We start from the raw sequence: 13,181 nt of genomic DNA, 5'->3' as shown, positions 1-13,181 counted from the left end.
AGCCCCCGCCAAGTGAACGTTGTGGTGGACAAACACCATGTGCGTGGGTTTTTCGGGATTCTCCCGTTTCCTCCCACTTTCTTCATTCCACCATTTCATTCATTACTTATCATCACCGTCTCCTTTAGCCTAACCGGCATAACGGTGGGACGTAAAACACAAAGATTTCATTTCATTTCAATAAACTGAATTCTCTGTTCGTCGCTTTGGGAAAGTAGGTTTATGAAACCTCTATCCCTGTAAGATGCAGCCCTTAATCAATGTTATACAATTAAAAAAAAAAAAAAAAAAAAAACTACAGGCAGGAATTTAGTGCTTTCCAAGATTGTCCTCAAATGGGTAAACCATTTTTCGTGATGCAATCATCAACAAGAGACATCTACTTCAGTCTGACGAAAAAATATAGAAATTGGACCTCCCTTCCTTAAAAGCGGAATTTTGCAAAATGCTGGTTCACGTGTCCGCTTATTTGTAATGAGTTGTTTATACAGGGTGTTTGAAAACAACACTGACAACGATTGGGAGATGATTCCTGACACCAAGATAAGATAAAAAGCATAGACCAATCTGGGTGCAGAAATCTATCATTTTAGAGTTATAGGCTGCCGAAAACATGAAAAAATGATCTTTAAAAGTCCATAGCTCAAATACTATGGAACCTCCGTATTCGGGCCCAGACTTCATTTAAGAACTAGTATGTGCCTTATCCAAATATCCAAGTTTTAGAATCCTGCTGTGCTTCCTTAACAATTTTTATAGAGGTAGTTGGTAAGTACTTCAAATTGTATGGCTGTAGCCAAACTCCCTCAAAAAAAATTGTTCTGTGATTATCGCAGGATTCTGAAACATGGATTTTTGGATAGCGCACATAGGTTTATTTATTTATTTATTTATTTATTTATTTATTTATTTATTTACTTATTTATTTATTTATTTATTTATTGGAAATCACTTTTAAAAATTCTGTCAACAGTATGTAGTCCTTACAATCTTACAACAAAAAGTAAAATATAGTAGTTCTTAAGGATTCATCTCATAATTTATCATGAATTTAAAGAATTTCCCTGATTTGTAATAATTAAAAACTTAAATAATAAATGTCGAAATTTATAGATTACCGTACGTCCTTCATTAACATTGCAATTCCTCCTCATTTAACTTTTATTGTCAAACTAAATATAAGAAAGGTATTTAAGAGGTGACCAACTCCCAAGTAGCCCGAAGGAGTGGAAGTCTGATGAAGACACAGTTATTGTGTTGAAACTGTTATGTGATTCTGCTATTACAGTGAAACCTCTACTAACGGACACCTCTATAAAGCGGACACCTCCCTTAACGGACATATTTTGTAATCCCCAAACATTGGAATAGGAAAAAACATATTGGCAAACCTCTCTAAAGCGGACACTCTCTAGTACGGACAGTCTTTTCTGTCTTTTATAGGTATTATTTACCTCCGTATTACGGACACTTTCTCTAGAAATAAGTCGAAAAGTGTAGTAAAAATACAATTTTAGTAATTCATACAAGTGTCACCAAGGAAGCATTGTGACAACATTTTGCCCCCTCAACTGTCTGCTCAGCAACCCAGACGAAGCGTCTCTGTTTAACAACACTCTTATGTCCTTTGCTTGCATCCCACTCCCACCCAAGCTGTTTTAGACACAAAAGTGATTGACAGTTGCCCACCGTTAGGGATGACACGTTATGCTACTGTCCCGTTGGAGTCTAGCCAACCAGAAGACAAGTTTAGTAATTTTTGCACTAAGGTATGTATATTGTCTCAAAAAAGACACTTCAGGACTGCAATTACCCCACAAATTAAAGCGCCATACTGAAAACGAAGGAAGTACTGATAAGTATAAAGTGCACAGAACTATAACATGTCATTTCCATGTTGTGCCCCGAACATAGAGTATTGGATGACAGAGGATAATGCATGTGATATTCGTAAATACGTGATTCATGCAAAAATATTTTTTCTAATTGTATCTTTACCTTCCCCACTAATTTACATAACAAAATACTGAAACCTCTTGAAGGCGGACACCTCTCTATAGCGGACATTTTTGATTCCCCACGGCTGTCCGCTTTATAGAGGTTTCACTGTATATATTTTTATCACATAGCCTTGCTCAGTATGTTGCAGCGTGTAGTTTGACAATATGGCCACAAGGCCTGATAGAATAGTTATTTTTTATCTGTCGAGTAGGAGAATAAAAGTAATAAAATGAACTAATGCATTTTTGTTGTGGTACAAAATCATAGATACGAATTATTTTAATAATTAAATTAGTAAAGTGGATTGTCACTCTTCGTCTGTTTTATGTTTCAGATATTAAAATGTCAGATGAAAACTTCATCATCAGTGAAAAGTATTACGTAGCTGTTACCTGTTTCCTCACCTTTAACTTAGCGGCGATGATTGGAAGTATGATTCCTGCCTGGATACATTGGGTAAGTAAGTCCATTCTATTCACTCGAAGGAAGGAGGGAACAAAACGAAAATGGAAGGCAAATGTAGAATTAAAAAGTAATTTTTGTTGTTATTGAAAAATAAAATAAAAAGTACCATGCATAAAATCAAACTGATAAACTTATTCTACGTACAGATTTCTGTAATTCCTGAATTTTTATAGTTCTAAACTTTTGACTCTCCCTGGAGTGTTGGTCATGGAGGTTAAAAACAGGAAGAAAAGAATAGAAACATCAAGGGATAAAAAGGAACGGACTTACCAAGGGAAGAGCTGTGTTGTACAAAAAAACGTGTTGTCCAGTGCGTCAGCGATCTTAAAATGAGGTGAAGTGAACTAAAATATGGCGGAGTCAGTTTGCGCGCCTTTCCTATTCCTTGTTGGAAGGCTGCCAATTCAGGTTAATTTAGTTAATGCAAACAACATTAAAATGACATCAAGTGATTTAGTTGACATGTATTCGTTCATTCTTTTGCAATTAGTTTTTGAATCAGTTACTAGCATCTTGTACAGTAAAAACCTTAGTGCTCCAGACAACATCAGTTGGCAACCTTCTAACAAGGAAAGGCTCTCAAATAGACTCCGCCATATTTTAATTAGCTTCATCTTATTTGGAGATCGCTGACGCATTCAACTTTTTTAACACAACACAGCTTTTTGCTTGGTAAGTCTTTTCAATTTTTATTCCTTGATGTTTCTATTCTTTAACCTCCGTGACCAAGACTCCAGGGGAGAGTCGAAAGCTTGGAACTCTAAAAATTTAGGAATTACGGAAATCTGTAAGTAAAATGATAGAATTCCTGAGCGTTGTTTTGCAATGTATGATAAAATTAGTTTTGAATTTTAAAAGCTGTTCATTGTTTTTGAAGTTAATAGAAGCATTTGTTATTGTTCCTTCCGTAGAAGATAATAGAATCAGGTAGTTATGAAGTATCTGCCAGCATCCAGTTATATCGCTATTATTTTCACTTCTTAGCTCCACCAATAATTCTACCTTTGACTAGATATTGAGTTGGCAATAATCTTCATCTTTTGGTGGAATAGCTAGCACATTTTTCAACATTTAACTCTTTTTATTCGTAATTTTTCACAGAACGTTGGAGTTAACACAATTTTCAGGTCAATTTCAAGTTTGCTGCAGTTTTAAAATACATTTTGATATAGTAGAATAGAGATATTTGTTGAAACTGTGTATCGTGATGTTAGTGGAATATAACAATAAAAATTCTTAGAATAAAGGAGTTTGATATTTTACGACTTGAATGTTTGTGGTCGAGTGAAAGTATATTTAGGGATAATAATTAGATACTACAGTTTCGAAGATTATTTTGTTTATGTGAAATTTGTATTTGCAGCCGTCACCAAAGTACCTGGTAGTTCCTGTGGTCCTTCGTGTTTTGTTTATCCCGTTCTTCGTTGTGTGTAAATATGAGCCTCAGAACATGACGAGGATATTCCCGGTGTTCATCCACAAAGATTGGATCTATTGGGTTGGTGCCTGGCTGCATGGATTAACCAGCGGATACTTCAGTTCCCTAGCCATGATGTATTGTCCAAGGTAATTCTAATTTATTTAAATAAATATTCAATATTTACCTTTATTATTTGTTCACTTGTTGTAATTTTAGACCGCCACCACTTCCTTAAACATCCAGTTATTGTACTGTCATAGAAGGCAGTTACACAGCGTTGCTTCTAGAGAAGCAGGCATTCAAAAGTGTTGCATATTCAACGATGGCAGTCCGCTGTTACATGTGAGAATCATGCAGCCAGTTGATCGAGGTGGCATTTAGTCGTGTTAAGAAACTTATTGTTTGATTAGGCCTTCGAACACTGTGTTTAAGCACCCACGCTTAGCCTAGTGGCTGGCACGCTTGCCTTTGGTATGTGTGGTCCCGGGTTCAATTCCCGGTGGGGAATACAGTTGAACGAGAAAAGTGGTTCGGATTCCACTATAATCAGTAGGTCCATGTCTCCCTTAGCCGCCCAGGCATAATTGTGGGACGTTAACACAAACAAACCAAAATCAAAAACTATGTTCCTCGTTCAGTGACATTTAAGAGAGAAATAGTGTAAAGAGCCACAATAATTCTTCTGTCTACGTTTGGTACAAAAATGCCAGACACAATGAAAGAGCACATCATGGCCTTTGTTGACTAAGTCTCGGTTGAATCTCCCATAAGTTTGGCATGAACTGAACTGCCGTGTTGATGTGTGCATGGTACAACTCAGGGCATATTACAGGTGTTATCTTAACAAAATGTGCCAGATGGTATCTGTAATGAAGAAAACTATAAATTTTGCTAAAAGTTTCATCAGGCACAAAGAGAAAGAAGTATTAAAGATTAAGGTATCAACTGAGAAGCATTTGGTATTGAGACGTCATTATCTTACCGCACCCAGCGGCACGTAATTATTGTTTCAAATGCTTCTTTGCTATTCCTCTTTTCTTTGGTATCTTTTAAGATCTACTTCTTTCCTTTACTAGTGTTTTGTGGTCTCTCGTAAGTAATTCATACTACAGTAAAACATCTTAATTTGGACCCATACTTACGGAACCTGCAATTTCCCGAAAGGTTTACATTACTTATTGCCCTGTAGGTTGACTAGCTGCCTAACTTGGAACGTGGCCGCATATAAAAGCATCGTTATTCTTGTGCGGTGATGTAAAATCCTTCTGTGTATGTTGGACACTCACGCCAGCTTGATTTCTCAAAAACCCTTTCCTAACATTTTTCGGAAGTTCAGTACACTTAAGGTTGAAAGAGGGACAGTCTTGTTAATTAAAAGTAACTTTTTCTAAAAACACAACAGATAGTGGTACTCTTTATTGCATATGTGTATATTGTAAGCGAATGTATAAAGGATCGATGGCAGTAAGGCATCTTATTCATAGTCTACACTGCAATATATTTGGTATTTCAATCCAAATGGAGTGTTCTCGTCATGTGTTCAAATCCCTTTCCCTCTGGCAAGTTTGCGAAAAACTTGAAAACAAATAACGAGGCTGCTGGTTAACACACATTAACATCTGTTTTCACATTCACAACAGGGTCTCTTTTGATGTTTAACTACGAAGAGGAGTTGTGAGATACTATGAATCTTTTGAGTTTTCATGGGACTAATAATCTTATCTGGATCTAGATAGGAAAAAATGAAATGATTATTTTTAGTTTAACATTCAACGGATAAGCTAAAGGGGACGAATGATTAATGAAAGTCAGTGATTGTGAATTTAATTTCTTTTATGCTCTCCCACGCGGATCGAACCCAGAACCACGGGTACCAAAAGCACACTCGCTAGCCACTAGATCAGCAGGAAGAGCTGGAAGGAAAAAAATGAAATGAAATCTTTGAGTTTTACGTCCCACGGTTGTGCCGGTTAGGCTAAGGGAGACGGTGATGATGAGAGATGAGTGAAATGGTGGAATGAAGAAAGTGGGAGGAAACGGGAGAACCCCGAGAAAACCCACGAGCACGGTGTTTGTCCACCACAAAGTTCACTTGGCGGGGGCTGGGATCGAACCCGGGACCCCAAGCACCAGAGGTGAACGCTCTACCACTGAGCCACCGCGCTCCCGAGCTGGAAGGTAGAAAAGAATAATGAATGTATCGTGGGCTGTTGTAACTAATTAGCATGTCTAAATTACAATATTTAAAACAGTATGTGTGAATGAAAGCTAATATTAAGGGCCTGATATATTAAAAATAATACAAAATCTATCATATTTCTTTTGCTTGTTTTTCATAAGTGAAATGAGATAATGTAATGCAACTTACCACAATCATAGATAATGTCATTCTACAACAGAAAATATGAACCCAAAGAATTTTCAGGGTTGTCATCCATAGAAATTACAGTGTTGCCAAAATAACATTTCTCCCAAAATCTAAGTTAAGGCAGCGACTAGAGGAACGAACTCAACTGCATTTGATTACGTATCATGTTGTCTTGGAATCCTGTAAACTACTTTTTAAATAATAGTTCTATTTAGTTTGTAATATACAAAATAGTTTTAACATACAGTTATAAAATTAAATAATAATGTTATTTAAAAAATAGTTCACAGGATACCAGTACAAATTATACGTAATCAAATGCAGTTCAGTTGGTTTCTCTAGCCGCTGACTTAACTTAGATTTTGAGGGAAATGTTATTCTGGCAACACTGTAATTTCTATGGATCCCTGAAAATGTTATTCTGGCAACATTGTCATTTCTCTGAATGGCAACACTCAAAATTCTTCAGATTCATATTTTCCGTTGTAGAATAACAATGTCTATGATTGTGGTAAGTTGCATTTCATTATCTCATTTTACTTATGAAAAACAAGCAAAAGAAAAATCGTAAATTCTGTGTTATTTTTAGTAAGGCAGGCTCTTAATATTTCTTACATACGGTATTTTTATATTGCATAAATATTTTTTTTATGTTATTTATAAAATACAAACTGATATATAGATAATTGTCAACTGCCACTTTTAATTGTGTTCTACGGAGACGGTTTCTCTATAGTTTGATTCCTCCTGCAGTAACTCAGTACTCTATTTTTGACTTTTCTGATGCACTCAGCAGTATGTGGTTGAAGGCTTCAATAGAACAAGTGTGATCAGTTGTTAATCTAATATAAATAAAATAAAGAGTTTGTTTGTGTCTGTCTGTGTGCGGCCTGGCGACCAGACGAGCGGACCGAGAGTTACCAAATTTTGGTCACGAGTACCGTGGTCCAGGCCCTAGACCAAGACGAAGTTTTTTTTTTTTCCTCAAATTTCGAAGCAGGCGGGTCTCAGGGGGCGTTTAGTAGAATAGTAGAAAATAACCGACATTAGTGTCAAATTCATAGTTTTCGCGGTCGCTGAGATCAATGGTGAAACTACGATCGCATTAACTTCCAAATTCACCCCATTCAGCTGCGGGCCGACTGTCACTGGAGGGAAGGGGGATATCAAGTCATGTAAAAATAATCCAAGATGACCTATATTAGTGTCAAATCCATAGTTTTGGCGGTTGCTGAGATCAATGATAACACTTCCATTAACGATGACTTTCAAATTCAGCTACCATTGTATGCGGGGGGAGATTACCGAGATATATAAAAATAATCCAAAATCACCGATATTAGTGCTAAATCCATAGTTTTCGCAGTTGCTGAGATGAATAGTGACACCCCCACATTCGTTGACTTCCAAATACAGCTCCCATTGATTGGGGGCCAGAGGCTTTTTTTTTTTTTTTTTTCAAAATTCGAAGCAGGGGGGTTTCAGGGGCGTTTAACGGGATATATAAAGATAGTAGAAAAATAACCGATATTTTTTTGCTTTCGTTCAGTTCGTTTACATATATTTTATCTGACCCATGCGAAGAATGGCTATTTCAGCTAGCTACAATCATATAATGAGTTCTACATTTGGTGTGTTGTGTATTTCAGAATGGTAGAGCAGCAGTATGTGGTGACGGCCGGAATGTTTGGTGCAGCTTCCTTGATCACTGGTATTTGTGCAGGGATTGTGTTCTCAATGGCGTTGCCTGAGTTCGTTACCAGAGTGTCATGGTAACTCCAACTATTTGGGAGAGGACCACGCGTCAACTGTATGCACGGCTACTCACCCTGTGTATGTGTGAGGAGGAGATAATCACGGAATATCTACGTTGCTTGAATCTCCACAGAAGGGTATTTTTTTTTTTTTTTAAGAAAATAAAGAAACAATGTAGTAAAGTTCTTTTTTTATAAGACATTGTTGAGTTTTTGTGATAACGAGTCCACCTTGGTTGGATTTTGTTTAGGAAATTGAAAGATAGTGCATTTATGTTTTACTTTGTAAAGTTTTTTTTCGTATGAAAAGAAGAAGATTGTTAATGTTTGTGAAGAGATAGAAGGGATTTTTTTTTTTTTTTTTAAATCTTGAAGGTGGAACATATCATGGCATTTGCTTGGATATTAGAAACAGAATGACAATAGCCTTTTCTTCTCAGATATATTTTGACAAATGGCCTATGTTTGATACGTTGATAATCCTTTTTTTTTTATTATTCGCGTGAAAGTATCGTTACTGAAAGAAACAAACAGTAGCTACCGTAGGGGTAAGTTGAAAACTTTTTTTCTTCTTCTAAACTATATGATTACGACAAAAAGCAGTAGTTGTCGTACATTGTGTGCGAAAGATGACAAGTATGCATGACTGAAAGAAAGAATGTGTTGAGAGTACAAGGATATTATGTATTTCTTCCATCGACATGTAAGTATGCTTGAATACTTTTGTTTCAGAGAAAATCGCACGACAAGGATTTACATTGTAACGAAATGTTAAACTTATCTTTTCCCCTATTGGAGATAATTTGTATGTTTTTCTGTTTTTTTGTGCTACATTATCTACTGTAATTCTAATTACATTCTAATTTATGAAACACTTATGCGGAGAACGTAAGATAATATATATTTATTTATATGTGAAAGTTTAATCATTGTTTTGTTCTCGTCGCACAAAATGAATTATTTGTAGTCGACGTTATGGAATGTAAAGTTGTAAAGGTAAATATCTTACTGAATCGAATAGTGTGATTCTAAGATTATAAGAATGATTACTTGGTATGAGTTAATATAGTTTGTGCTATGTAACCAGGAGGTTCTGATTTGATTTCTACGAAAAATATATTAGCTTAGATCTTATATATAGGGTGTTTCGAAACAACACCGACAACGTTTGGGAAGTGATTCGTGAGACCAAGATAAGACAAAAAGTGTAGACCAACCTGGGTGCACAAATGCTTCCTTTCGGAGTTATAGGCTGCCGAAAACATGAAAAAATGAACCTTGAAGGTCCATAGCTTCAAAACTGTGGGACTTACTATAGTCCAGACATGACTTCATTTAGGAACTAGTATGTGCCCTATCCAAATATCCAAGTTTCAGAATCCTGCGGTACTTACGAAACTATTTTTATAGATGTAGTTTTGGGTACTTCAAGTTATATGCCCGTAGCCAAACTCCCTCTGTAAAATTTTTTGCGTGGGTACCTTAGGATTTTGAAACATGTATTTTTGGATAGCGCACATATTAGTTCCTAAGTGAAGTCTTGACCCGACTAGGGAAGTTCCATGTTTTGGAGCTATAGGCCTTTAATGTTTTCATGTTTTCGGCAGCCTATAACTCCGAAAGGAAGCATTTGTGCACCAGGTTGGTCCACACTTTTTTTTTTATTATTATTATTATTATTATTATTATTATTATTATTATTATTATTATTATTTTGGTGTCAGGAATCACCTTCCAAACGTTGTAGGTGTTGTTTTGGAACACGTATATATATATAATGAAAGGAAATTGATTTTTTTTCGTTCATTATGTTGATTATAGGTACAACAAGAAGCACATTTAATTTAAACTAATGAAGAAAACACTTTTAATTAGATGGACGAAGTTTCAGATGATGTGATTCCAACGATGTGCTATATCTTGATTTAACTGGTAATGTATTATCTTGGCTGGAACAGATTGCAAAACTTTGACCACATAGAGTTCAAGTTGCTCTGAAATATGCTCGTAGCTATATTCACTTAGTTTTCCTGTGGTATTCATTGTCTTAGAAATGTTGTAGGTACAAGGAAGAATAAATAACGTACGTGCACATGACGTAAGATCAATAAGAAAAAAAAAAAAAAAACGACAAATGTCTTTGTATCTTTGACACAATGAAATAATACGATATTTAAAATTGTGTTATGAGACAATGTGCCATATACAATCCATTAAAATACTAATGCATTATCACTTTTCATTTCGAATAATTAACAACGAGTGCTTGTGTCATACAACCAATAAACAGCGATATTTAATTTTAAGATGTCTTTTATATTGTTTGCAGATACTATTCTTGATACATGTTCCTATGTTATTAATCTGACTTTTCATTCATCATCCCATCTTTTCAAGTCTAACTTCATATGTTTTGTTTTCAGTAGTACCTACAGTGTATGTAATCAAGTTATCCTAAAATCAGAAAATATGCACACATACAGAACTTGAAATAATGAGCATAACGTTCCGTCGCCAATGCCCTTAATTGATTTCGAAATTCCTGGTTACATGGCAAAGAGAAAGCTTCGTTCAGGTTTTAGTTTTAGTTTGTAAAGTTAATAAATTATTTTAAATGATTAGCGTATTTGACCATAGCTTTGATTCACCGTCTTAAGAGACCCCATCACAGCGAAATTTAAATGCCGCTAATTTTACAGTAATTATGTAATGTCTTCAAATAGATAAAAGATAATCGAGAAGTGAAACAATAGCTCGCTAGACAATATTTTGCATGAGATTCCGTTATCACGACTCAGTTATGTGCTTTCGATTTCCAGCCATTTAGAAAATAGGCACGTTTTCACGTTTCTAAGTGGCTCCAAACGAAAAGCTACTAGGTGACTCGTGATAACAGTACTTCATGCAAAATATTGTCTAGGGCATTCTTGTTCCACATTTCGATTATCTTTTATCTATTTGAATATAACACATAATTACTGTAAAATTAGCAGTATTTTAATTTCGCATTGATTAGGCCTCGTAACAATTAAAAGAATCCTGTATGTTTAGGAGGAAAGGTTATGTTAATTTATAAGATAATGATCTTTGGATGCAAAACAAGATATAAACATCAGTCACATGGTTTATTTCCTTTTTAATTGAAATATTTTGGTAGTCTTCCCGTTGAAAGGTCACAGTTTTTTGTTGCATATCTAATGCGTATCCTTAGTACTTAACGAAAGCCAGAAATGATCAAAATTTATTAAACTCTAAAATGGGAGAACGAGAAGCTCAGATCATTTAATCGTTTCAGGATGATTTATTTCTAATGTTTTAACTTTGAAGATGGAAAATATTCCGAAACGTACAGAGAATTCCGCGAATCCGTTTCAAATAAATGTTAATAAAAATTAAATTGCCCAGTTGCCAGCGAAAGTACATGCTCAACCGATAAGTGTTTTTTTCTCAATACGTTGGAAGGAATAGTCCAATTTGGTTGTAAATTTCTTAAACGTAAGCAAAAGCAAGAGAGTTTTAAGTTATCAAAAGCTACATTCAGCTCATTTTGTTCATTTGGACGTTATTGAGAAAATATGGAGGATGTTCAGATGTGGAACCCTTTCGATAGCGTTATTTGGAACAGTAATAAGTATATTTACAAGAATATTGTGCAGGAAATAGAGACATGTATGACAACTGTTTGAATGGTATTTGCTTCTCAGAAGTCACCAAAATTATTGAGGAACTTGTCGCATGCAAAGGACCACGGTGGCTCAGTGGTAGACCGTTCATCTCTGGCGCATGGGTCCCTGGTTCGATCTCAGCTCGCGCCAAGTTGACTTTGTGGTAGACAAACACTGTGTGTGGATTTTCTGGGAGGGGGTTCTCCCGCTTCCTGCCACTATTCATTCCACCAATTCATTCATTTCTAATCATCACAGTCTCCTTTAGCCCAGCCGGCATAACTGTGGGATGTAAAACTGAAAGATTTCCTTTTTTATTTTTGTCGCATGCAAGACTATCCGCCGCATCCCTTCCATATAAAATTCACAGAATAGGTCAAACCTCATGATAACCAAGTTGCTTCACAATCATACAGGCAATTTCAAAGTTTATATTGAGTTGCTCCAAATTGGAGTGAGTTGTTTCTTTTACCTCTGCACGGCTGTCCTCTGTTGTAGCCATTTGGATTTGGCCTGGATGGGGCTTCTCGTCCTTCACGAAACATTCTGGACCAATCTATGACAATTTCACGGTACATAGTTGTCACATTCATCGAAAGATCTAAGCATGTTGGCACCTTCCCCATTGAGAAATTGGATGACTGCATGCTGATCCTGTCTGGAGGGATTTTGGATAGCAAATGCCATCTCTTACTGGTTATTACCAAAAAGATACAAAACAGACAATTGATTAACCCTTATACGATCCTGTCTTTTTGAGGTAAATTTTAAACTTTTAATGAAGAAGGTATTCCTTCATTACTATTTGTCGTAGGATCATGGTTCATACATAGTTTTTTCACAATAGAGCAACCTTTCCATTCGCTCGCTTATCCGTATCATACACCTGAAACTGAAAAATCGGAAGTTTTTTTTTTTTTCGGAAATAACTTTTTTTAATTTTGCGCCCCTCCGATCCGGGCCTGGGTGGACGTAGGGATCTCAAAATCACTGGAAAATACGTAGTTACATATACAATCCGTGTGCAAAATTTCAATGCGGTATCTTAAAACCTAAGGGCGGGAATTTTTTTTTTGAAAATTGCCTCAAGAAAAAAAACGTGATATCATGCTCCCCGCCCCCATTTGGTGCCATCACATTGACCATCTGGTTCCAAAACGCATTTGGGGTGTTCTTTGGTTCATGTTTGACTTAACCAATAAAAAAAAAAAAAAAAAAAAAAACCCTCCTTAAATGCCTGTTGTAGGACCTAAATAAGCGATTAAAGACAACACTGCATTATGGTACGAACACGTACCATGGATCGTAAAAGGGGTTAATACTGTACGTTAACCTATGCGCTTGTTAGTGCGAGTACATAGTATTGAAAAGTCATATCAATATGTCCACATGCGGTTGTGCTGTTTCATTTAAATGCCTCATATGAGTATGTCAACTTTTTCTGGCACCTGGGCATCAATACCATAAACATATCAACAATTACGAATTAAAATTTTAAAATTAACTAT

The 13,181-nt window shown here is 35.8% G+C and overlaps 1 protein-coding gene across 3 annotated transcripts in view; it reads left to right on the top strand.

The window, feature by feature from the left end:
* LOC145666957 (equilibrative nucleoside transporter 1-like) overlaps positions 1 to 12,896 on the top strand; it is a 213,940-nt gene extending 201,044 nt beyond the window's left edge. For all 3 annotated transcript variants that reach the window (XM_081734585.1, XM_081734586.1, XM_081734584.1), the window contains 3 exons: positions 2,336 to 2,457; positions 3,830 to 4,032; positions 7,904 to 12,896. In XM_081734585.1, the coding sequence (XP_081590711.1) occupies positions 2,336 to 2,457; positions 3,830 to 4,032; positions 7,904 to 8,030 (452 nt within the window). In that variant the 3' untranslated portion in view covers positions 8,031 to 12,896. The remainder of the gene's footprint in view (positions 1 to 2,335; positions 2,458 to 3,829; positions 4,033 to 7,903) is intronic.
* Positions 12,897 to 13,181: the final 285 nt, after the last annotated feature.

This window comes from Thermobia domestica, chromosome 12 (genome assembly GCF_964235325.1).
Source record: "Thermobia domestica chromosome 12, izTheDome1.hap1.1, whole genome shotgun sequence".
Classification (NCBI taxonomy): domain Eukaryota; kingdom Metazoa; phylum Arthropoda; class Insecta; order Zygentoma; family Lepismatidae; genus Thermobia; species Thermobia domestica.
The sequence above is the reverse complement of the archived record's forward strand: the minus strand, read 5'-3'. Positions and strand labels throughout refer to the sequence as shown.